Here is a 26,578-nt window from a genome sequence, read left to right as displayed (position 1 = left end):
TGCATTCTAGTGGATGTGGAAGGATACAGCCAAACAAACCAATAGTAAGAAGGCAAGAGAAATACTTGTGTGCGCATCCAAGATGAGACGGACAATGCCCTATGCCACTGGTGAAGGCTCGTGGGCCAAATAATTCAATGGATAAAAGATGCTGAAACAATGCGTGTGCATAGAATACAATATTAGCCATGAATTGTGCAAGTGGTGTGACAAATGAACCATAATTTTTTTTTTTTTTTTTTAAAACACTTTTATTTTAACCCAGCATCAAGGACTATAAAAGCGGTGCAGAAGGTGGGCACAAGCAATAAAAAAAATAAAAAAAACGCACTCTACACAGACTACCCACTTCTAGCTAGAATGATTAGGAACCAATAGTGAGTGCATAAAGCTAATACCAGACACTCTTTATTAGAGAGCAAGGGGCTTGAAGGTGGAGAACCTTGCTGTAGAGACACGAAAATAGAGCGATCATTATTGTTTCCACTAACAAGACTTCAAACCTGGGAAATGATTAAAAACTGCTGGCTCGTCTCTGGGTTTGAGAACCCCACTATGTGGAGGCAACCTCACTTAAGAATCATAGCTTGCGAGGCTTTGATTCCAAGCATGTTAAGTTACAATGAAGTTGGGAACAGTGAAAAGAGACCTGATCAGATTAATGAAATGAAGAAGATTCCACCACAGAGATTCACAGGAGCGTCCTCCATGTCCGGGTTTACAACATTTCTGGCCTTTCAGCAAGCATGTGTTGGGCGAGAGCAGATTGCGGTTTGGGGTGTTGTATGAAAGGAGGAAAAGGGTCATATATGGCTTTGTGACAAATGGTAAGCACTTTGAATTTGATTCCCTTGTCTACTGGTCGCTAATGAAGAGTATTAAGATGACTGCGTTAGTGAGGATCTCGGGGAAGAATTAAATACAACTCTTACTGCTGTGCCTTGAATTATTTGCAGCTGGTGCAATGTATAATTTGAGATCAGTGGGTTACAATAGTTTAATCTTGAGCCTATGACAGCTTTGATCGCTGAGAATTTATTTTCAGAAGGCAAAGAAGATATTCGCTTTCTTAATTGGCATAGATGGAAAAAGCATGTGGCGGTGAGAAGTAATTTGGGACTACAATCCAGAGTGGAATCAAAAACAAACCCTAGGTTTTGAACAGTAGTGGGTGGTGCTGTGCGGCTTCAACGGGGGTGGGGAGCATTGGTTTAGTGCGATCCAATAAAACCCATGCAATAAACTTGGTTAATGGGCCATTGTTCCTTGGGGATGGGATGTGTGGTGTAGCCAGCAAAGTAGCCGGGTACCAGTGCTGACAGACACTTATGTGAGCAGTTCCTGAGGCTCCTTCAGTTCCCTTAGCCACCATCGGCAAAAGAGGCTCGAATGGCCACTTCTAGCCACTAAGACCATGAGTTGTTTAACAGAGAGCAAGCGGCTTGTTAGCAACATCAAGGAAGGCACCTCAAAAGTCCTAGGTGCTTGGAGGTGGGAGTAAATGATTCACTTGTGGTTAGACAGCTGGAAGTAAATGGGCTGACAGTCTAAATTAACGTCTTATTCCAAATACCATAGAGCAGAGTAGTATTAAAGAAAACGTGCTTTTTCATCTATTGTGGCTATAAAGTTAGTTTCTGCACAGACCCTCAGAGTTACTGTCTAATGGTGCCATCGAGAAGTTTGGAAGCCCACAAAGTAGAAGAGCAGGCCTTCTCAGTAGCCAAAACCTACCCACCAGGGTGGAAACTATAAGGCGAGCAAAAGTTTGCTTATGGTATTCCAACAGCTTTTAAACTGTCACACTAAAGTAAGCGTTGAAAGTAAAGCCTCACAAGAACTAATCCCAACGTTCCATTTCGAAAAAAAAAAAAAAAGTGTTTCATTTTGAGTAGGAAAAAAAGCGGGAAACACTTTCGCGGAGAATTCAGGGGAGGATTGCACAAGGGCCACTTATGTATGTATGTATGTATGTATGTATGTATGTATGTATGTATGTATGTAAAACAATAGTTACAAGGATGAACAGAAGGTGAAATAACTAACATGGTGCCCGATAGAAAGGAATAAACATCAAGTAAAGTGAAAAGACGAAACAAAAGCCATTTAAACTGCAGGTAGAGCAAGACGATTGGGAGTCAAAGGAAGAGGAGGGATGGTTGTGTATGGGGGGGGGGGGGGAGAGGTCTCCTCTACAAAAAGGAAAAACAAACGAGACATTGTAAGGTGGTGTGCGATTATAGAGTTCCCCACCAACGATCAATCAAGCATATGTGTTAATAAACTTTAATAATGCACCTTCTGCTATTGGAAATCTTATATTCTTAGCTATTGAAAATTTATCCAATTTCGGGTACTTCTGAACATCAACTCCACATATTTGTTGCTAACACCTCTACCCTTTCATTTGATGGATACCATTTGTAATTGCTGAGTTTAACAACTCATGGTAGGTCTCATGAGAAAAGTACTCCATTCCATTTTCAGCCATTACTTCTTTTTGCAGTGGGCTTATCTTGAATACAATATCTGTGGAGTAAAAGAATGGTGTGAAAAAACTAATGTAAGAAGTCTCTTAAAATAGAACGTTCTTGAACTAAATAGTTTAAGAGGGGCTGTATAATTAAATTCTTATTGGTCAGTGCAGAATAAAGGGTGGCCGATCCACTAGGGCAATGATATCCTATCAGTAAGGAGATGTGCCTGGATTGGGTACGGACAAATTGTTAGCAAGGGTGACTGCGTTATTGTGAATTCCAGATCCCCGTGGCAGGTTCATAATCTTGTTTAGTGTTAATTCCCCAAATATTCTGAGAAGTGCTATATCTTTGGTTCTCCATCCGTATTTTTACAAGCCATGTTCCCCTCAGATGCAGGATTTTACACAGCAGTCAGAGCCAGTAATGCGTTGCCCGCACTTTTTCTACGATTATCATCAACATCAATCCATGTTATGCGCCCCTCTAGATCATTCGGTTAAGATGCCATTAAGGGCACCTACCCAAGGCCTGGCAACAGCCACCAATAGTTCAGGCAACTTTTTCAACTCGACAGATTCAATGTTTTATCAAGTTTGGATTGACTCCTAATAGTGGCCCAATAAATCCCCGTACAGATAATCAATCGTAATTTTCCACCTGACAGGGTTGAATCCCCAAGCCTTAATCAGGGGGGTTATATACCATATTAAGCTAGAATATTGCTGGCCTTAAAGGGAGACTTCACGATCCGGATTGGTGAGCCTTTGTTACTGCATACGATACAATAGCTTTTCGGGAAACTTGGTCTATGACTCATATCACTTGTGATGGCTTTGCATGTTATTCCTGCCCTGCCATTCCATTACGAGGTAGAGGATTGGGTGGTCTGGCGATCTGGGTTAGTCAGAGGCTCCACGTGAAGATAACTTATTGACTCAGGACCTCTGATCTTTTTAACTCATAAGATACTTTATCAACTTGTCACGATTCTTTTATTTGATCAATTTTTGAAATACTGATTTTTCAAATAGTGTGTTAATTTTTCTCATTTAATTTTCTTTACAATCTGCAAACTGTAGAGGATAATAGGAAATTACAGTCTTGCCATCTGTTGTTCAGCGATTTCAATCTAAAGCTGGTAAGATATACCTGGGATCCAGGATCACTCACCGAGGGTAATGGTAGAACCTTTAGAGATCCTATAGGGGAGAGAGGTCCAGTTTTCTTGAATCTCACTAGTTAGTTGATTTTCTTGATAACACTCAGGGGGGACAATGTATTTCAGCCAACTTTTAGTGAGGAAAGGTCATGCATCAGTCCATTGATTATATATTTGCATATCGCAATTTTCTACCTTGGTTTTGCGAAGGGGAGGCCATAGAGACAGAGAGGAGTGATCATAATACCCCGGGTTTCAGCCCAATTACCTCTGTGCAGACAAAAAAAGTTACTAATGTCCTCTCCTACAATGAACTCTCTGCAGATGGCCTAAGGCATATCTGGCATATTTTCATGAGTTAAATCACACCTAGGCCCGTTTCTGAACTGTCTGACTGAAGGGAATGGAGATGCCATGTGGACTCATTTTGGGTGCTTACATGAGTATCAAACAGATTCTACTTAAGCTTATTCAACACAATAAGGGAGTACTACATTGGTTTGACGAGCACTGTTCAGCAGTCAACCGTAGATTGAGGAAAGTCTAGAACTCCATTCCGAGAGTTCAGTCCAAGGTCTGAGCTGCTCTGCAGAACTAGAACATTACTCTTAAAACGAGGAAAGATGCTTTACATTAGAGACACTGGGGAACTCTAGAACTCGTCACTGATGGGAAAAATAGCACACTTTTCTGGGATTGGTGAAAAGAATTAAAAATAGGAATGTCTCAGTAAGCCCTCCATCACTACGTAATTTGGCGTCAGATTGGGTTGAGCAATTTTCTGTCATTTATCACAGAGGATACTGTAGCTATGGCCCGTACCTTATAACAGACTGAGGCAACCGTCGCCTTTTCTGGTCTCCCTACCAGAAGTGGAGTTGGCAATAATGCAGTGTTCAGGAGGGAGAGCTCCTGGCCAGACTGGATTCCTATTGACCTTAAGTGTGGAGAGGATTTATGGGGTCCATCGATTACTAATGTATTTAATTGCTCCCTCAAACTTAATATTGCTCAATCCTGGACCCCCTCTATTATCCCCATATTTAAAAAGGGTGATAATTTGTCAAAAGGGTGATCATACATCCCCTAAATGCTGCCAACCTACATACACTCGCTGACAGTACAATCTAGATTATAGGAAGAGTAGTATATATAGTAGCCTTATTGACTGGGCAGAGAACATTCCCAGTTTCAATTTGGGTTCCGTTCGGGTCTAGGTTCAGTGGAGTAATGTTTAAATCTGAGCTTGATAGTGAGCAAATACGTTCACGTAGAGTGTTGCCCACTGTACCTGGCCTTCATGGACCTATCTACGGCTTTAAATCGGTCTAGGCTGTGGTTGCGGTTACTGGAGGATTAAGGGGTAGAGTTCTCCTTCATGAACTTCTTGCCCTCTGTACATGCGGATCTGGTGGCCACAGTTCGATTTGGCATTAATGGGGAAATGTCACCAGAATTCTCATTAAAGCGGGGTGTGCGTCAGGGATGTTTAATAGCCCCATTGCCTTTAATCCTCTATATCCATGGTTTGTGTCCTCATTTGACCCTGGACTTAGTAGATACCCTTGGTATAGCCGGCAAACAGGTGCAGGAGTAATTACTAGTTTAGCTAGACTCAAGGGTAAAGGATCTATCACCCCACTCATGAAAGTATACAATGCTCAGTGCGTTCCTGCCGCTATACATAGGGCTTACACAGCTCCTTTTTTAGAAACTGAGGAAAATCGCATATGTCTGAAGCTTTTGCATCTTCCTCCAGCTACCTCTGGTTAGATTATTCACCGAGTTAAAACTAGATTATTTTGCAGACAAGGTCCATCTGGCTCCCATGCTGTTAAGGGTTAAAGTGAGGATGAAACCAGAGGAGTCTCTCCAGAGATATCATCACAGACCAGCGCGTACCACCTTAGCTTGGACGGGGGCTTTCAATCCTTGGCTGAATTATATCCGTAATAGTTTCTTTGTAGCGGAGGAGCGTTGCCACACAAGGGGGGGGGGGGCTAATTTGTTTTAATTATGCCCCTGGCTTTACAAGAGCTAAAGCTTTGCCCCTGCACTAAACTAGTCAGTCATTGCCGCATTTTATATTTTTTTGTACCTATATTAAATTTTGCGCAAAAACAAGTCCTTATTAAAGAACATAGGGATTCACAGTGGCAGAGAGGCCTATCATCTGCAATTACTGAACTCCCATGAAGTGAGTTTAGAAGGTTAGTTTCCTTTTAAAATCTGCAGTAAGACCCAGGATTTGAATGGATATGTAATTTATATCTAGTTTTTATATCAAACTTTTTATAGTAATTTGTGGCAAAATTGCCAAATGTGAAATGTTATCAGAATGGTTCAGTTTTGTCAGCAGGCAGCCATTGTGAGCCTTGAGTAAAGAAAAAGTTTACCTGTTCTTATATTGTTTAATGCATATTTGTAACTATGTTAGGAGTCTTATTGTGTATTCATGTGTTCTTTTATGACCTTAGCAGGTCGAATAAACATTTCTTGAATTGAATGACAAGCTTTACTAATGCACCTGCTGATATTGAAAATCTTATTTTCAGCTAACTAAAATTATTTATCCAGGTTAATTCTGAACATCAACTCCACATATCTGTAACTGTTAAACTGAACAATTACAAATGGTATCCATCAAAAGAAAGGGTAGAGTTTAACAACTCGTGGTAGATGGGTCTCATGAGGAAAATACTCCAATCCATTTTGAGCCATGTGCTCTTTGATTGCAGGCTTATATCCAATAAGATCTCTGTTGAGTAAAGGAATGGTGTGAACAAACTAATGTAAGAAGCCTCTTAGAATGTAAAGTTCGTAAACTAAATAGTTGCTCAACGCTTTTTTCAAAACACCCCAAAAATGGCTAAAGTGAGAAAAAAAGGAATATATAGAGTTGAAAAAAATGCAAATGTCTGGAGATTTCTTTTTTGAAGTGATCATGCCTCAAGTGGCCGTAAGTCCAGTGCTAAGCCATACAATGCTCTAGTGTATAGTGAGCTTTCAATTATGGCCATGAAAATATCCTAAGCTTTGAAAGTAAAGCAACAATTTATTGCATTCCGATTTAGCTAGTCGGAAGCTGAATTTTGGAACGGTGTTCTAAATCTAGCCTACTGGATAAAAGCTCGAGAACCACCTTCCATGAAGGGCAGTTATGACAATTTAAGATAACTCAAGCTAATGCCACAAAATTACTAGAATATCGGGAACGGAGACCTGCAGCACCCTTAATCCAGGTTGGACTACCCCAAACACAGATCATTTTATTTATTACAGTGCTTTTATCCAAGGCACTGTACAGACGCAAACAGTACAATACAAGAGCGAAATTATAACAAACCAGGCACAACCAGATTTACTTGATTGGGTGGTAACAGGAGATATTCTTTCAGAAGTTGAAAGAGATTTAAGGCAGATCAATTAAAAAGAGGAAGATCCTTCAACATCTCGAAAGCAAAAAAAAAAATAATATCTAAGCATTACACCTTCTGTTAAGTTAAAATGCATACAAGGTGTTGCTTTCTATATATCCGGAGAGAGGGCAGGTTGCTGGGAATGACCTGCACCACTGGCTACCAGTATGGCTTGTCTGGTACCATTGTAAGCACAGTTCAAGACAAAAAAATTGAATGGAAATCTATTGTACATAAATCATACAAGAGTTGTAAATCCGTCTCTAAATAGGTCAGATAAGGGCCTATGGTGCTCTAAAAGAAAGCCTGTTCTCCTTAAGAACCCAGAGGTGCTCAACCAGCTAGTATAGACAAAACTGTAAGACTGCATAAGGACCAGGAAATTTCAACTTTCACATCTTGCTTTTCTGAGGCCACCGCTTGTTGATGCCCACTCCACCACTTGAGGAAAAGAGTACATAGTTTACTACCAAAAGGGGGGAGCCCTATTGAAAAGCAACATGGGTTTGGGGTGGGAAAAAGAACATGCCTTAAAAATGTAAGGATTAAAAGTGAAGTCCAGCAGACAGTGTTGGATACACTGGAGAGACCGTTCTGTGCACAATGACGGGATCCATGTGAACTCAACATGCAGTGAGCTGACCAGTCTATTGCAGTGCTACCAGACAACCAAGGGAGTACATGGGCCTGTGAGCAGGGTGAAAGGAAGACAGACACTGACAATTTGTGGAAGTCAGTATAAGAACCTGGTCTCACAATCCAGGAAGAAGGGCCTGGGTACTCTACCTCAACACAGTAGATACAGAGCCAAGACACTCTTTTCAAGAAACCAAACAGCATCCCTACCACCAAGCACGATTATAAAGGCAAAGGCTCGTATAGGAGGAGAAGGGATGGGCAGACAAGGTCATCAACCCATTTTACCAACAAAAAAAAAAAAAAAAAAGGCGTTGGGGGTGTGTTTGGGAATAAAAATTAAAAAAACAATGGCAAAAGCAGGCATCTCCGACTGTATGTAAAAGGACTAATAAGGTAACCCAGTGTTTCTTCTTCCTTTATAGCGGATGCCCACAGAGTCCATGCTCCTCAGAGGAACCCTGAATACCAGCTCTTCCTAACAGACCCTACGAGATGACTGGTAACAACCAGACCTAAGAAGGACGACCTGTACTTGGAAGAGATTACATAATCCTTTTACTGTACTTCTTTGGCTACAGGATCTTTTTCTGCTCCACAGTCTCCAAGACATGCACAACTGATTTGTCCACCATGTGACTGCTAAATGATCATTGTAAATTTAGATAAACTGAGGCAGAGTGGTAAAGAAAAATCCTGGGGGGAAAATGCTACACCTAATACAAAAAAATCTCATCTATAAGACCTCAGGATTAAATAGCCGAGCATCAAACAGATACAGTAATTGCCTATAACGTAACTGCATTGTGGAAGGTTACAGAAGGGGGGAGCTTAAATAAATCTCAACAAGAAACAAAACCGAAAAGGTCAACTTGCATAAAATCATGGATAGCATTCAGAAAAGGATGTCCATAAATTAAAAATGAAACCGAGACTTGAGAACATATGAAATGTAGAAGGCAGTGTAAGAAACCCAAGAACCCCCACAAGAATCTTTCCAGATGATCCTGCTAACCAATGTTGGAAATTGTCTCATTGCCTGGACTAGCAGATGTTCCAATTCATATCCAATTTCAGTACCCAAAGTTTAATTCAACCTCCCATTCACTAAAGAACCTCACGTAACTTTGCAGTCCGGCCGCAGGCCTACTTGTGACTTTCCCCTTGGAGTTTGGTCACCTTCCTTGAACCACATTCTATTTATTTTTTAATGTTCATCCCATTTCAATTTTTTTTCATGCATTTATTGTGTCTTGCGCTGCATCATCTCTCCATTACAAAAATGCTGTGAATGCAAGGCTACGAGCAGCTTTACATGTTTAACAGAATCCAATTCCTTTGGAATAAATGTTTATCAGACAAGTAATAAACTGAAAGATTAGCAACAGGCAGCAGTTACCTTAAGGCAGAGGGCTAGAGCATGGCACCGTCTTGAGTACGGACACCAACCCTGAAGACTGCGGTCACATTGCAAAACGGACGGGGACCCCCCCCCCCCCCAAAAAAAAAAACGGTTTAAAGGGTCCGGAAAACCCTCCCAAAATTATGCATGGTTTAAACCACGAGTCATGGAACTAAAGTACCCACATACTGGACAGTGGCACTCTTCAAATGCCAACAGGGAGTAAACAGGTGAGGAGGTGTTTGAACATTATACTCCTATACCTAAATTTAAACATTGAAGTCTGAACTGGGTTTATAAAGTCTTACAGCCCAGCAGAAACGAGAGTCAAAAAGCCTAAGCATCAACAGAAATTGGCAGGACTGCTTCTTAAAAATAATGATTCTACCCTCAAGAAAAATGCCTATTGACAATCTGAAGAAACCGGAGGAAGATCAGCGAAGGAAAGATGAAGCCTAAATGTTCACAATCATCCCAAACATGAAAGCTGTTTCCAGCAAAGCTTAGACCCTATCGACAAACAATTCTGTTAGGGAGAAAGAGAGAAAAGGAGGAAAGTACTAGAATACCTATGGTACAATCTAAAGATGGCTGAAACTGCACACTTGTGGACCAAGGACATTAGCCAGTCTTTGGTTCCCTGCTGGGATTTCAAAGTCATGCCATACAACCGAAGCACAAAAGGCCTAAAGTTCAGAAAAAAGTTCAAGCACAACTTTAATATCTGAGGACCACAGTTTGAAGTTTCAAGTTTATTTGATTAGACCTCTGCTGAGGTCAACAAATACCAAACACATAAATGAGGATTCCCAGCATTTACAGGCTGTTATTGGGGACACTGGTCAAATTTCAGTTGATTTTGTTTAATCAACATGCTGTTGGTCCAGGATGTTGACTTTAGCATCCTTCCGAACCAACTGTCTAGGCCAATTTTAAGATTTTGTGTATAGGTTACAAAGGGTTGTGCGTGAAGGAGCTGTATGCAATGCAACAACGCTGAAAATAGACTGTTCCAATTCACCACTTGAAGCCAATAGCATTTCCATACAAATTTCTCAACTACAAAATAGATGCAATTCCTGGGCATAACCATCAGATAACGCAAATAAATTCTATAGAAAGAGAGCCAAGGGCAACCTTTCCGGGCGCATCGACCGTCTCTGCTGGGAGGGAAAATGCCACAACTTGAGAGTAGCTCTGCTGCTTGTTTGAGAACATTTATAAGGGTGCCTTTTGTTGCCTCAGCTGCCTTCCCTGCAGGAGACCAGCTTCTCGCTTACCCTTTTAAATCCTCTCCTTACAGCTTCAAATATTTGTGAGATGTTAAAAAGCCTTTTACAACTCTCGTCAAAATTCCACCTACAATACGGTTCAAATCCAAACTACCTAAAAAATTAGGAAAATAAAAGTTCTTGGAATGATGTTCAGTACTCTAAAAAGTAAGTCCGTCTTATAGGCACCACTAGCGCTGTATTGAAACGTAGAAAAATGGAAAGCTGTGAAAATATTGTAACGCCTAACGTGATTTCTTTCAAGAGCCTCTCCCGGCTGCTTTCTGTGCCATCTGCTGCCCGAGTAGGTTCCCAGTGAATGGAGCGGCACTGAAGCAGAACTGCTCCCGCACTAGGGCACAATCGGGTCAGGTCAGCACTCCCTGGCACACTCACAACTCCCACCATCACGACATCATTACATGACCACCTACCCCTGGAGTGCGCAGAATCAGTCATAGGTCCCTTTCTCACACTTCCTCTACCACACGCCCCAGAAATGCCCGATGGCAGCGCTACTCCAAGCCCAGACCTCCTGCCGCAGAGTACCAAAAGCAACCACGCCCCGCTCCCAGTTAGGCAACACAAAAAGCTTCCACTAAAGCGGCTCTGCTCTCAACCAGAACCATTCCCCCAATTTGCGATGATGTACAAAAATATGGAAGCACGGGGACCAGATCGACAGAGTACCAAATGCAAACGCCCCCTCCCCCCCATTTAATCAGTTTAAACCTTCTTAAAAAGCAAGTGGAGCGGCTGCACGGCCAACCTCTCCCTGCGCATTCAGCGTGTTGCATAACATTAACCCCGCTGCCTTCTGCGGGGCTGACATCACCTCGGCTCCATTCTTCGGCGCGCCGGCTTCCCATTGGCTGCCCCTCCGGAGGCCACACGGGACCCGGGACAATGGCAGCCCCTCTCTTCACACAGCCCCCCTCCCCGCCCGATTCATCGCAGGCACGGCTGCGCCTGTGCATCTGCGCAGGGGAAACCTCACTGGGAGCCACTTTTCAGGATTTTGTTGAGTTCGGGATTAGCTGGATTAAGGGACGGTTCGTAAGGACCCCCTGCAGCTGCGAGGAAGTTTCATCACGGGGTCAGCATAGTTCGAACCATAGTCTGTCAAGACCAATCGAGGGAGACTACCAAAAATCGAGCGAGGGGGGAGCCAGTTTATTAACACAAAATAAACGCGCGTCGAGCCGCCCAAAAAATGTTCTAGACATTCAATCAAACCACCTGGGGTCGCTATAGTAGGAATGTCCGGTATAGTTGGAAAACGACAGTTTATTTCGGTTGTACAAAGACCCAGGCAAAATGGTCCACCGTGTCAGACCTTTTATTTAAGTTAACACAGTCAATGTGCCTGCTGTATTAGGCCCAAACCAGCATCCGATACACAAATGAAGTCGGTCCTTTTAAAGAACGCTTTTCTAGGTCAACACTCATGGTCACATACAAAACGGCGTTACCATCCGAGCAACAGGCCTCGGACACTTAAGGGTGGGCATTCCAGCATCCTGCGCATAATGTTTTGCCAGTCCAATAAAGAGGCACAAGGCTTATAAATGTGGTTAAAAGCGAGTCTCATGCCCCGTGTTTAAAAAAAAAAAAAAATGGTATGGATAAAAAAAATAAAAATAAAAAAAAGACTATGTGCGCATTGTGTTTTGGGGAGATTCTTACCGAGGGGCCTCATCTACAAACTTGGCTGTTCAATCAAAGCCTGATTTGTTCTATTTCTGCTTTCTCCCGTTTGCTGCATTCACCACCCAGAGAAAAGGGGGCACTGCAGCGGAGGCTCTGGCCTGCAGCTGTAACACAATACTTTCGCACAGCCCTGTCGACCCCTGACATAAATTTTACACCGCAGCTGGCATTTACACACTTAGCATTACCATATGTATAGCGGGCTCTCTGCTAATTATGCTAATCGCCTGTCCAACTCTCTGCTGCGAAAAATGGTTGTATTTAGCAGTCCACTGGCTACCAATGCAGCTTACTGTGTGGCTGAAATGTACATTCAGGCTGCCCTGAATGGCAAGATTTTTCCACGTTGCTGGCTTCATTCAGGCCACAGAAAAATTTATTCAAGTCAACTGGTTTCAGTCCGCAACAAAAAAGTTACGAGAAAAAAGTGAGCGTGCTCCTGGCCTAACATTCTAAGTCTGCTTGCAAGCAAAATGATAAATCAATTGGTGTGGGAAACAAAAAAGGAGCGCGCTTTCTTTTGCAAGCCATGTGAAACTGTATCTTGTGATAAAAGGGAGGCCCGTCCCATCCCTCCAGAACTCGGCAACAAGTAGCAAACGGGGAAGTGACAATTCTCTGATGTTACAGCTTTTGTCTTCAAGGAGGGGAAGGTTGTGTTGGCTTTTCACGAAACCCCCCAAAAAATCTGGATAAAGCACAACCAACAGATTCTAGTATGTGCCACAAACGCAAGCAATGGAGGGGCCACACTGCTTTGACACAAAGGGCACAGTGCAGGTATAAGAAAGCCCTACTCTGCGCCTACCTGGAAGATGGAGAGGACAGCAGCAGTACAAGAGACAGCAGAGCTTCAGCACTGCTCTTGTGCAGAGCCATTACTTTAAAAATGGTGCCCACCCACCCAAAAAAAAAAAAGTTTACAGCAGCCTCATGGACCAACAGGAGCACGTCAAGCTGATAAGGGGGCCCCAAGTGTAAACAAGGGGGCCCCAAGTGTAAACAAGTACCTCAAATTGTTCACCCAAGATCACTGAACTAAACTCCGGTCGTTACAAAAGATTACACAAACCAAATATAACTGGAATTTGATTAGCATCTCAAAGAATTGTTAACAATATTTAAGTACTCATTGACTGCGAACGTGCTAGACACCAACATGCCTAATAATCCTCCCAGGTCAAAATTAGGACTCGTGGGCCACCCAACCGGTGCAAAGCCAATTTTTTTTTTTTTTTTTTTTAACAGAAAAGCCCATTTAATATTCCACCCTACTGCAGGCACCAACATTATATATATAGGGAGGTGCCTGCGGTATACACACACATGTTTTTATCACCCATGTAAACACTAACTAATGCTATTGTAACAATTTGCAAAAAATGCAGAAAAAAAAAAACTGTTTAGTAGGTCAAGGCCAGACAAAGAACAGAAAACAAGAATTCATGATTTATACACACCAGATCAGTACACTTTAAAATACCTCTCAAAACACAACCAAGCACATGTGAACCTAAAAAGACAATATGAAGAAAAAAAAAAAACTTCAAGGAACTATGTTCTACGCAGATTTCCATTTGCGGATGGAGAAGCCCTTGTCGGGACAAAAACTTGGCTGGTCAGCCTAAACACAAACACTACAACTACTGTGCTCTTTTCAAAGCGTGGAATTCTCCCTTCACCCCCCCCCCCCCCACTTTTTTTTTTTTTTAAATTAATGTGAGGCGGACCACCCTGCACTCGTGGCAATGACTACTATTTACATTGCAGTGCTTGACTGCAAATACATCTGGTATTTTTGGGCTGGATTCCTAAACTGGGGGCCAGGCACCCTTAAGCAGTGATTTAAGGGAGTCAAGAAATTATGCACAAGTTGACCTTGTGTGCATTTCCAGTTATAGTGATTGCAGAACCCTTTTCATCACCAAAGGTTGGTAGGTAAGGAGAGCACAATACGAAAATACTTGCTTCTTTATCCCTCGAGAGTAAAACCGAGCTAGAGTATCGAATGCACCACAAGATGGCGGTCATGGGCACAACACAAAACTAAAGGCAACAGTGCAGGTTCTTAAACATGTGATCACCTTTCCAGCGCAGATGTAACCCTCTGCAGCACAAACGAGAAGGGAAAACACCACATGAAGGGAAATTCAAAAAATAAAACTGACATCAGTATCCCACATCATCGTCACCACTGTAGGTCATCCACCTCATAAAAGTATTGTGCAAGTAGTCTAACTGCTACAATTACATGCTTCTTGGACTGCCAAAATGTGTCAATGTAGTAGTGATGAATTTGAGAAACGACAGTCCAGTAGGGCATGCCATGCTATGCTTGAAGTTCAGACCAAGGTGGAAACAATAGACATCCGTTTTTATATAGCGGCCATATTTGGTGAGTGGCATCATGGGAATGTCCAAAAGAACTGAATCAGTTGTTGAGCAGGTTTATGATGCAAGCATCCTGCTTTGTCAGTTTCTTTTTGGGGTAAGTAGGCAGCTCACAACCAAACAAGTTTTCTGAGCACACTTGCAAATTGTGCATATTGAAAAGTCTTAGTCTCGAAAAAAAAAAAAAAAGTCAGCAAAGACGACAGTAGTCTATATAAAGACTGGCTGTACAGGAAACTAGTTAATATAAAAGTATGGGACTCTAAGATGTATAGGATCGAGGCCAGACCGACCATTGCATGGACATCATATTGCATCTCTTATGATAGAGGTACACCATCAGATGAACTGAATATCTAATATTTGTACTCTTCCAATGTCAATGCTGCTTCCATATTTCAAAACAGGCTTCCAAGCTAAATTACCCATTTTGCTGTAGGCAGGTAATAATTAGGACTGATTTCCCCAATATCACGTTATTGCTTCCTTGTGATGAAGAGCAGCATTTTTAACCGATGCCTGTCACAGCGTGTGGTCTAGCTGGAAATTTCAACAATGACAACATCAGTTCTCAGACTGGAATCATCAACATACAGATTGCAAGGTCATAGGCGAGACTGCGTTAGTGATACCCATTGGCAGTAGCTTAACTATTTACTGGAACAAGGAGTCAGGAGTCCAAATAACAGTGTCTCAAAGTAGTTTCCATTAGCATCTGGAGGCTAGTAGGTTCATCTCAGAGTTCCGCATCTGCCGATGGTGGGAGCATCTACAGATTAAATGGCAGTATTGCTCAACGGATATACAACTCCATCACTATATCCACTGTCAAACCCTCCAATTCCCACCTCCCTCAACAGGAAGGGTATGTACTCCTCTGCAGACTGAACACCATATTGTGGCCTTCCTGTAGCTTACACTGGAGTACAGGACGGGCGCAAACACCTTTGCAGAGGAAGAAGAAAGCCATACTCTTCTACCAGAGCCGGTCTACACTCCTAGACCATGACAGTAACTGAATACTGTATTTTTTCATGTCCACGCAGTGCCAGAGGAGCCAATAAGAAGCTTGGAAAGCAAAGTTACAAAAATTTGTGGCTCCCGACACTAGCAAACTATAGATTATTTTGCTAAATTGCACTGAATGTCAGGCCCCTGAAGCAAAGGGGGTAGGAGTGCAAAGCAGCAGCTACTTTAACAAATATCCGCCTGCCAGGCCATCTACTTAAGCAGAAGTGAGGCACTGCAAGGAGCAGCATGTTAGTAGAAAATAAGGTACCATTAGAGCATTAACCAGTGAATCATAGCATTGGCAGAGGACCAACGATGCTTCGTGGGAAAAACAAAGTGAACAGGTACCCAGAGCAGAGCTTGGACCTGGAAGGGGTGTTTAAGCAGGGAATGGGATGCCATATTCTGCACCATGGGTTATCTTGCAATACCGATTAACTGTGCAGAATATGTGTCTTTTTGTTTTAAAAAACAGAAACTTTGACCTTTAATATCCTTATTGATTATTGTTGGGAGGTTTGAGCAGCATTTTTGCTTGCATCTGCTTGATCCTGCGGGTGTCCGTTTTTGAGCCGAACCGCAATTTTGTTAGGTTAGTGGCCCAGCTTCTCGGACCCACACATGCATAAAGGAAATGCTGGCGTGAACGCGCAGCGGGCGCCCCGGCGGCACGTCAAAGGCGCGCCTAAGGCAAGCCCGTCTGCGCCCGTCCGCGCTAAGGACGTGCTCAGCGCCAGCCATGCTGTCCCGGTCGGAGGAGGGTTGGGATGCGGTGGAGACAGCAGAGATGCAAGATGGAATTATGTACCATTGGTGAGGCTGGAAGGGGTAGGGGGGAATTTACATTTGAGCAGACGGCTTTCCTTACTTCAGCCTTTCTAAAACAGGGCATTCGTACCTGCGGGCTGCTTAATGTAAGATCATTACCCAAGCATTGCGTGGAAATTCAGTTGCTGCTGGAACTCCAAGAATTAGAGGCATTATTCATGACAGAAACGTGGACCCACTCAGAGTGTGAGGTAGATCCAGGTTGGGCTTGTCCACCTGGGTACAAAATTTTCCACAAACCTAGACTGAGTGGGAGGGGGGAGGAGTTGGTGTGATCTACAAAGCTTCCTGGAATTTTGTGACAATAGATATTGATGTAATTGAAGGATTTGAATTACTCTGTTTTGCTATTAAGGACGCTCATGGTCATATTTTAACTGGGGTTGTCTGTTATAGACCACCGGGGGCGCTGAGTGTGCAGCAGCAGTCACTGTTGGAGACCATCACCAATCTGGCTGCCACTCGCGCTAGATTAGTGCTTCTGGGGGATTTTAATCTGTGGCTGAATGGTACCCTTGATCTTGGCTATAATGTCCTCCAGTCTTGCGAAGACCTTGGCCTCTACCACACTTGTGGAGAGGTGTGGCTCACTGGTTAGAGGCGGCAGACCCGTAAGCAGAGAATCGGCCAGGGACCAGGGTTCAATTCCCGACGCGGCAGGGTCGTGGACCAGGGTCAAAACGGGCTCGATAATTCTCGCCTCGGTACCTACTCTAACCCGGAACACACTCGGCAACTCTGGGCATTAAGCTTGCCTCATCTCTACAACGGCCCCCCCCCCACAGACGCCGGGGATGCCTGGTTTCACCTTGGAGATACCCAGAAAGGGACCATCTCACAGGGAAAACCAGGACGGGTTCCCCAGTGGTCTTCAGCGCCAGGATACTCCATGGAGTCACAGTGCGCTTTACAAGTACACCCACATTTACATTTACCAGCGGGTGGCCAAGGCAACACAGAAGGTGGACATACACTTGATTTAATCTTCTCATGGGACCAAGTCCTCAATATCGTGGACATTTTGACGATGGACTGGTCTGATCATTTTTTGATTAAATTCTTAGTGCCTAGTCCTAGCCATAATACTCAGGTAGCTAGTACCGAGAGCAATTATGTTAGCAGGGACTGGAAGGCCCTCTTAAGAAAGAGGACCAGCTCCTGTGTTTTACCTGGAAGATTGTTTTTCGCCAGTTAAGAAAGTGGAGGAGAATTATGTATCCCTCTGCTCACAGATTACCTCTGTATTTGACTTAACTGCCCCACTAAAAGATGATAAGAGAGGGCAGACCTTCTGAAACTTGATTGTTAACAGGCAGAGAGAAAGTGGAGAAGGGGATATGATGATAAGGACAAATTTATTTGGAAAAGTCTGATTGGGTGTTATAAGAAAGAAAGAAATATGGCCAAAGCAGACTATTATTCCAATAGTATCTTGAATGCTCATAATAGACCGAGATGCATTTTTTAAATATTGAATAATTTAATTAGTCCCGACTGCACTAGAGTCAGACCCCCCCCCCCCCCCCCCCATCCCAAGATTTGTGTGATAGTCTGGCAAGATTTTCATGATAAAATTAAAACTATTGCTGACCTGGGTGAGGATCCTCGGCACTCCGAGTTAGAAAGTCCAGAATTTAACGGTCTTAGTGGCTGCTCTTTGGGTGGTAAGGAAATCATACCTAGAGGCTCGGAGAGTCAGCCTTTTGATAATCTAACCGAGTTTGCGATACTCTCAGAAGACGACTTTGGTAAGGTGGCCCTAGGGATTTCTTCGGGTTCACCTTTGGACCCCCTGCCACATAAACTGTGGAATGAGTTTGAAGCAGAGCTGTTTCCTACACTTCGGCTGATCTGTAATCAGTCTCTCCTTAGTGGTGTGGTCCAATCTCAGTGGAAACAGGCACTGGTGACTCCTCTGTTAAAAAAGTCCACTTTGGACCCTGCCAGTCCCAAAAACTATAGACCCATCTCCCTCTTGCCTTTTCCGGCCAAAATTGTATAAAGAGTGGTTGGAAGCTACCGCTCAAATCACCTCGAAATAAACAAAATCTTAGAGGATGTACAATTTGGCTTCCGGCCTGTGCATGGCACTGAGACTGCTTTGGTGACCGTGATGCGGGCAGACAGAGGGCAGGCAGCAGTTCTTATTCTGCTTGACCAGTCTGCCGCATTCGATACGGTCAACCATGTCATCCTGTTGAGGAGGCTGAGGAGGTTGGGGTGACTGGCCTCGCTCTGAGCTGGTTCCAATCCTTTCTTTCAGATAGGAGTCAAGCAGTGGCCCTTCCTTCTTACCAATCTGCCTTTACCAACATCACGCATGGTATACCTCAGGGTTCTGCAGTTAGCCCTATTCTTTTTAATATTTACATGTTACCCCTGATTGCTGTCATTAGGGCGCATAATATTAATCTAGTAAATTATGCCGATGACACGCAACTGATTCTCTCCTTAGAGGGAGATCAGTCAACTTCTTTGGAATGGTTTCATAGCTGCCTGCGGGCCATGGCTCACTGGTTGAGGGGAAACTCTTTGCAATTTAATGCTGGAAAGACCGAGGTCCTTTATTACTCAGACGGGAAGGTTCCTTCTGTGCTGCATGTAAACTTTTGGCCTTTAGATTCACCTACCGCATTATGAACGGTGGAGAAGGTTCGGAACCTGGGCGTTCTGTGAAATAACAAACTAACATTGGAGGCTCAGGTTAACCAAACAGTGGGAAGTTGCTTCGCCATTAGTCGAACTCTGCGAAAGATCTTTCCCTCAATGCCTTCCCAGGCGCGAGCGCTAGTAGTACAAAGTACTATACTAAGCAGATTAGATTACTGCAATGCGCTGCTACTTGGGTCCCCGAAATATCTTTTAGATTCAGTCAACAGCAGCCAAGTTAGTATTAGGCTGGCCTAGAGATTCCTCATCCTCACTGACTATGGCGGAGCTGCATTGGCTCCCAATTAGACAAAGAATCCAGTTTAAAATCTCTCTGCTTAGTGTTCCAGGCCCTACATGGGATCAGGCCCGTCTCCATGCAGAGAAAGTATGAATGGTACACTCCAGGGAGATGCTTGCGTTCCTCCTCAGCTAGACTGGTGACAATACCTAGAGTCAGGAAAGTTAAATCAGGCGGCAGAGCCTTTGGTGTATCAGCTGCCAGACTATGGAATGAGCTTCCGCTGGAACTGAGACAAGTCATGGACCTTTTCCCTTTCAGGAAGAGATTAAAAACCTGGGTATTCCCCACTACCTAGTTTGTTGTTAGCACCTCGGGGTTTACCCACAATTTGTGCATTCGTGTTTGTCAGCGCCAGGATGCCTGCTAGGTGATGGCGCGCTTTACAAGTGAGATAAATAAATAAGATCAAATATACACCAATAGCCCAAAACTGGGTTAACCATTGTAATTTATATTAAGGGTTCTTCTGTACAGGGGACCCAGATAAAGAGTACTGAACTGACATGTTGGAGGTGGTCAAGGTCCTTGTCCACTGGTCAAAGGCTTACTATGCTCACTCCATGCCCATCAAATGAAGAACACAGAAAACCTCACATGGTGGAAACTCGACCAGACGTGTCCAGTGTCAACTTGGACCATTACAAGTGGTCTGTATTGGATCCCACTGCTGGCATACATGTTTTGCAGCAAGGGACAAAAGTCCATCTGATTATAGTCACCTGTTTATACAAGTTGGTTCTTCTATTTAATCAAGAAACAGGCCGCTGGAATCAAACCAAGCCAAGAATTCCATATAGTCTTTTCTTCTAGGCAAGAGTGTGACCTTGTCTGCGGACCCATAGACAACATTCAACAGTAAAAGGAGAAACTGAATGTGCAAGTGAGTTTTAATAATGAGTTATAAGGACTTGCTGAAAACCTACTTTCACCCAGCACAACATACACGAAACAGCCCAAGAGCCCACCATAGACAGTAGCATGTAAATGCACTGACTTGGACAGTAAACACTAGCCGTCTACTGGACACCAGCCCAACAGGCCACAGAAAGTACAAAAAAATAAAAACACACACAGACTTCTAAACATAAACGTCATTGTGGGAACCAAAGAGCCAGACCACGGCAACAACATTAATCTAGACCTCACCAGAGGACCAGAATTAAACAAACTGACTAGATAAGGCTTCTGGCGGTGTGTGTTCTCCTTGGTTTCTTAAACTTGTGACACTGATGCTGCCCTTCCTTTTAGAGCTGTGAAGGCTTGGGTGGTCGGCCACATCCAGAGAAAAGCTGGCTAAAGTGGGCCACGGTTCTCGCTTTCAATCCTGTTCTAGCTATCCCAAGTGAATGGAGATCATTTTGGGAGACAATAATTTCCTCAACAACGCCCCCCCCCAAAAAAAAAACCCACCATGATCGCTCCAGACCAAACACAAAAGCACAATAAATGAATAATCTTTTCAAAATGGTTGTTTGCCACTACTTTTCTTTGTGAGAAAAAGAAATTAACAGAATTAAAACGCTGTGATCCAACATGTACAGTATTAACATTTTTTTTTTTATTACGGGAGGTGGCATGCCACTTAGTAACTTCCCTTCAACCTCGGATCATTCATGGTTTGCCAGTAAAACGTCTTTCTTGGTAAAACAATTGCATCTGTGTTATTAAAAAATAATAACTGTCTATCGTAATACCGGGCTTGATACAGGCGAACGTGGCTGATACTTGCTGCAAGTCACAAAAAAAAAAGCACCATGGGACGATAGCATAAAAAACACTAACAATAGGAAGACCGCGGGGCTGACAAAACATTGGTCTATGAATTAGGAATACGAGGTCGATAGTGACAACGGTGTTAGCTATAAACACCTAAAACCGGTCTAAAGCAAACAAATACAATTTGACAAATTTGCAAAGCTCTAAAGGCATAAAGGACTAAAACCAACGTGGGCACAATAAGACACCACCATCTTACTTTTACACCCCTTCAGGCAGACTTTAGCTTTAAAGGTTAAACTTCATTGGAAAAAAAACCAAATGTAGCATATTTAGCAACAAAAATAGGCCACATTCTGCGCTCAGGCATGTGTCTTCGTCTATGCCTGCACAAAAGTAACATTGTTTCCCCCTCACAGGCCCCTAATTTCCACTCTCATTCAGCTTCTCGCCCTGTACTCCCTTCTGTTTATACAAAGTCAGAAATATGCAGGGGCTGCTAACTCCCTGGTTTATTTGTCTGCGGCCTATGTACGTGGCCAGATCATATAAACCCAACTGAAAAAACACACAAGCCAAGCATAAGTTTCTCTCTATGTAAGGAGGGGCCCATCTGAATTCGTGATGTGCTGGGCTTCAGACAAACTACTCTTATAAACCGAAGCCTTTCACTTAGGCCTGCACTGCAAGCTTCTCCTTTACACCCTCTCCGCCATTTTGAAGTGCATGTATGGTAAGTGCATACGAGACTTTCGACACAGATAATCCCGTGTCACTTCAGACACCAAAAAGCAGGTTAGTGGTAAGGGTGCACAGTCCCCATTGGCCATCCCAGTGGACTAAAGGCCCACAAAATTACACGTTTAATATGTAACTAGCGTAGCTCACAGTCAACTAAACCGGTGCTAAATGTATTCTGCCCGAGTTATAGGCTCAAGCCACAGGCCAAGGTATTTAAGGAGTGAGAAGGCTTAAAAAGGCAGCAAGACAGGGTCAGCAAGGTCACAAGAAAACGCCACCCACTGTGAGCACAGGGTTTTAAATTGAATAGAGCAGGAATACTACAGCCCATGGCTTCTGCCTACAGCCAGTCACCCGCCCACAAACCAAGGTCTACAAAGAAGCTCCCAGCATTCCAACGTGCTAATACAAATTTACATTTACAGGGATGTAAATGGAGGGGGGGGGGGGGGTGCAGTGACCCTTTTATGGCACTGAAAGATTATTGGCTACAGTCATGCCTACAGTGAGTGAAGTCACACTTGCGGCTTCACGTTCATGCGTGTATAAGTGTGCAGTCCATACCAGAAGAACGTACATAAAAATGCAGCCTCCACAGAGAATCCACCAAACATGAAGAGACTGCTGTAACAGGAATGAAGCAATTAAAACACTCAGCCTTATTAATTGTACATATGGGAACTATTTAGGGAAAAATGCAGACTCCAACCTGCAGCAACCCAGCTCGGGTCACAAGGAAATATGCCAGGCTAATGAGCACATATTACGCTGTAGCAAGCGGATACCCCTTCCAACAGTTTCCCCTGTGGACAAGCCACCCCCATTATAGACCTCTGCAGCCACGCACGATGCGATGCATCTATGGCTACAGAGAGCCCAGGCGTCCTTGAAGTACTTGCACAGAAGTGACTCATTCAACTGAATCAACAACTTTACTGACAGCCCATCCATTGTATTAATGTGAGCTACCTGTAAAAACAACCCCAAGATGGAGTCTATCAATCACAGACTGCTCTTTCGTCATCAAATAACCATTGGCATAAACAGAAAAGGCGCATTTTGAGCTACTCTCGTGTGGCACAAATACCGGAGGAAAATGGGCACCAATGCTGGAGATAGTTACCACCTGTCAGATGGGGTGCCCAAGTTCCCCATGAGGTTTTGTTACAAGTCGGACAGTTAAAAACACGAGACAGCCTTGACCAGCTACATGTCAAGAGACTTGGCTGGCGAAAAATCACAACACATTGCATGCAGTCCAGATAATCAAGCATCGCATGTTAAACAGTAAATTGACGTTCTTGTTACCTGAAAGCCACAAATAAAGTTAAACAGTCACCTGACCAACAGAATGTCCTTCTTTCAATAGCAAACAGAGTTCAGTTACACAGGGGGAAAAAACGCATCCCAAATCAATTATATAACGTTTCCGTATGCTGGCCACCCCTAGATTTAGTGTGCAAGGAGGACTGACTTTAGGCAACGTCATTGTAAGTTTTGCACATATTCTCATCAGTAAACAAAAATGATGGTAAATGGTTACAGAGCGTCTATGTTATAATGCGGTATCAACGCACCACAAACAAACGTAGATACATTACCACACGGTTCCAGAAGAGCGGGCAACGTTAGGCTTATACTGCTCACAAGTATAAAACAATATTTAAAGCCTGTTCCCCCACAACACCAACAGAGACTTACATGTAAACAAAAAAATACACCAACTACACACGGTATATATATATATATATAAAAAAAATTTAAACAGTAGTGACAACTACCAAGCTATCGCAAATCGAGTGCACAACTACATGGTTATCAAATCGGGAATTACCATGCGCGAGAGGTAAGAAATCAAAGAAGAGAAAGATACAAGTTTATTGAAACACATTACTCACGGATGGCAAATATACACTTACAAAAGGGCATGTCCCAGTAAATCTACCTCGCTTGAAAATTAAACATTAATCTACTTAGAAAACATGCGCCTGACTGCTTCGCTTTCTTTTTTTTTTTTTTTTACCTTGAGACAAATGTTTTTCCCTTCGCTCTGAAAGTTGAAAGCCGTCCAAAAAAAAAGGACCACACACAGGCAGGAGGGCTGGCTGCAGAGAGCGGTTCTGGCTGCTGGGGGCAGTGCAGGCTCTGACAAGATGGCGTCCCAGAGCAAAACAAGCATAAAAAGGGAGCCCCGAGCACCCCAAACCTCAGCTGCCAATCAACCCCCTCCGAGCGCGTGGAGGTCCTTTGTAGGCCCATAGACCACTGCAGCTGCCTGCTGAGTGTAAGGGGAAAGCACGGGTCACATCTTACCTTCCACCCAGAGCTCCTCCACGTTGGTCTCCAGGTTGGCGGCCCGTAATCCAACGGCGAAAGCGCCAAAGATGAGCAGACCCACCGCCAGGAATTTGCCGCAGTTCCTCTGAATATAGCAGCCCAGTCGGAAGAGCAGTCCCTGGAACTTTGCTCGCAGCCAGAGGGGCGCTTTCCGGCCCGAAGCTTTGCCCTGGAGAGGGGAGACAGACAGGGCTGGTGAGGTCGAGAAGGGCTGCCTCGCAAAAAAGGGAGGGGGAGGGGGGGGGGGGGGGGGGAGACAGAATGGAGAGGGGGCATGTGAAAACAATCAGGATAACATTGAGAGTGCAGAAGATGGCCAACGGGGCTGGTGCAATGAGACGTACACGAGGCTAGGGGGGCAGACACGGATAACAAAAACACGCGGCATCTGGTGAAGCCCGCTGTCATGACAGAGTGAATAAACACATGGAAAAAAAAGTGGGGGTTACTTTTCCACCCAAAATAAGACTGCGTACGTAATATATTCATACACTTCCCCACCGCTCTCCACAACGGGGGTCGGCAAATGCCACAACAGAGGCACGCTGCTTTTACCACTAAACGGCCAGGTTGTGTGTGTGAGATCAGGTCGGCCTACCCCGCGGAACTCTGTAGTAAATAGGCAGGTCCACGTGGTGGGGGTGGAGTAAAGCCAGCCAAGAGGCAGTGGCAGGGTGTCTGGCTAGTCGTGCTTTAAGGAGCAGTGCCGGCGGCCACCAGTGCCTGCAGGGGTCTGGATAACCTCCAGGCTGGAGTCCGGCGGCTGCTCCCCGCGTCAAAACACAGATTGCGCATAGCCTGAAGGCTCACACCACATCCTGACCGCAAGCCACGGACCACCTGGGAGGCAGGGGAGGAGGGGCTCGGTGGACCACCAGCGGCGAGTACCCATGGGCGCAGGAGGATTCGAGGACACCACCCCTCCGGGGCACCAAGAACGCACCTTGGAGATCTGCTCCAGGGCGAACGCCGCGTCGCAGTAGCTCGGCCGCTGCAGGTACTCCGGGTCCAGGGGCGGCCGGACGGCGGCGGCTCTTCGGCGGCCGCCCCGGTTCCTCCGGCGGCTGCTCAGCCCAGGAGGCGCGGCGGCCCCACTGCTCTCCCGCTCGGGAAGAACCATACTGGGAGCGCGGGACTGCGCTTCAGAGCCTGGGCGGCGGGCAGGCGGCTCGGTCTGGGCTGGCGCTGCTGGTCCTCATGCTGCTGCCGGCGGGGCGGGCTGCGCGCCTCCCATTGCCACATTTCGCGAGGCTCCGGGGGGCTCCGCCGCGTCCCACATCCAGAGGCGGCGGCTGGGAGGGGGCGCGGGGGCCGCTCCAGCCTCTCCTGCCCCCGGGGCGCGTCCAGCTGGGGAGTTCGGCTCAAAGTGGGCGCCGGGGCGGGAGCACAAAGGACGGTGATCCGGGGATCTCAGCGGCGCGTCTTCGGCGGGCTGCTGCTGGTGGAGGCCGGTTGCTTGCTTCGAGGACCGGGGTGCATGGCCCGAGTGTGGGGCTCCGGGAGCAGTCTGCCTGCCGCAGCCTCCGCGCGGTGCAAGGAGCAGGGGATGCAACCGAGGGCAGCGGGGAAAGCCTTCTCTGTCTCGGCCGTGGAAGGGAGGAGGAGCCGGCGGAAGGCGGGCTCGGGCCAGGACCCGCCCCAGGCCTGTCAGATGCCCCTGCTCCGCCTCAGCCATTGGTCGGGACCGAAATTACTCTGCAAACACGACTATTATTAGCTGCTTAGCAACAGCTCGGCGGAGCGCAGGACCACCCAGGCCGTCCGCGCTGTGCGAGCCTCTGCGGCTGCGGGGGAGCCCCCTCCCCGGCCTCCAGCCCTTTAAACCCACACCCGCCCGCAGGGAGGCGGAGGGGGCGCGGGCCTGTGCTGAGAGCTGCAGAGAGAAGTGGCCTCCCTCTTCCTCCCCCGGTCGCGGGAGGCACCCTGGCCCCAGGCGACGGCAGAGGCTGGGAGGTCCAGCTCCCATTCCCAGGCTCGCATAATGACAGGGTGCGGGGGCAGGCAGAGGGGGCGCGCAGCCCGCTGCTCTGTTTTTCTTTCAGTCCCACAGCATGGAAGGAAAAGCACATGTCGACGAAAATAAAGCATTGCAAATCTAAGCAGAAAGTTACTTCACTAAGAACCATATTTATGAGATTCTTTTCTGGAGAGGTGTGTGGTGGCCATGCTACTTTCTCGATACGTTTCCAATCACATCAGATTTACTCTTGTCCTTCACTCTGGTTAGAAGGTTTAGCACCTCTAACACGATTTGCAATGAACGCTACACGGGACATTGATAAAATGTTGATTCTGCTTTAGGGTGCTTTAAGTCGCTAAAGTAGGAAGCAGCAAGTGTTTCCAACAACACAATTAGCTGACCCACAGTGAAAGGAATTTACCCTGGCGTGTTTTTGAGTGGCTACATTTCTAAACACACTACTAGATACTGTCAAACTTTTTTTTTAAGGAAATCGCACTATTAAAAGTGCAGATAACAGTGGCAACATAGCTCTTTGCCTCTTGCTCCTCGCACTGGAAAACT

At 45.1% G+C, this 26,578-nt stretch overlaps 1 protein-coding gene across 2 annotated transcripts in view; it reads right to left on the bottom strand.

The window, feature by feature from the left end:
* PTCH1 (patched 1) overlaps positions 1–26,578 on the bottom strand; it is an 88,269-nt gene that overhangs the window by 42,708 nt on the left and 18,983 nt on the right. The window contains exons 1-2 of one of the 2 annotated variants that reach the window (XM_085632900.1): positions 24,998–25,635; positions 24,031–24,223 (exon numbers count right to left, since the gene is read on the bottom strand). In XM_085632900.1, coding sequence (XP_085489026.1) covers positions 24,031–24,223; positions 24,998–25,174 — 370 coding nt within the window. In that variant the 5' untranslated portion in view covers positions 25,175–25,635. Of the gene's footprint in view, positions 1–24,030; positions 24,224–24,997; positions 25,636–26,578 lie in introns of those variants that run through there. The other variant, XM_085632901.1, reaches the window with a different exon arrangement.

The sequence above is a fragment of the Triturus cristatus genome, chromosome 2_1, assembly GCF_964204655.1.
Source record: "Triturus cristatus chromosome 2_1, aTriCri1.1, whole genome shotgun sequence".
Classification (NCBI taxonomy): Eukaryota; Metazoa; Chordata; class Amphibia; order Caudata; family Salamandridae; genus Triturus; species Triturus cristatus.
Note: the sequence above shows the minus strand (reverse complement) of the source record. Positions and strands in the feature narration are given on the sequence as shown.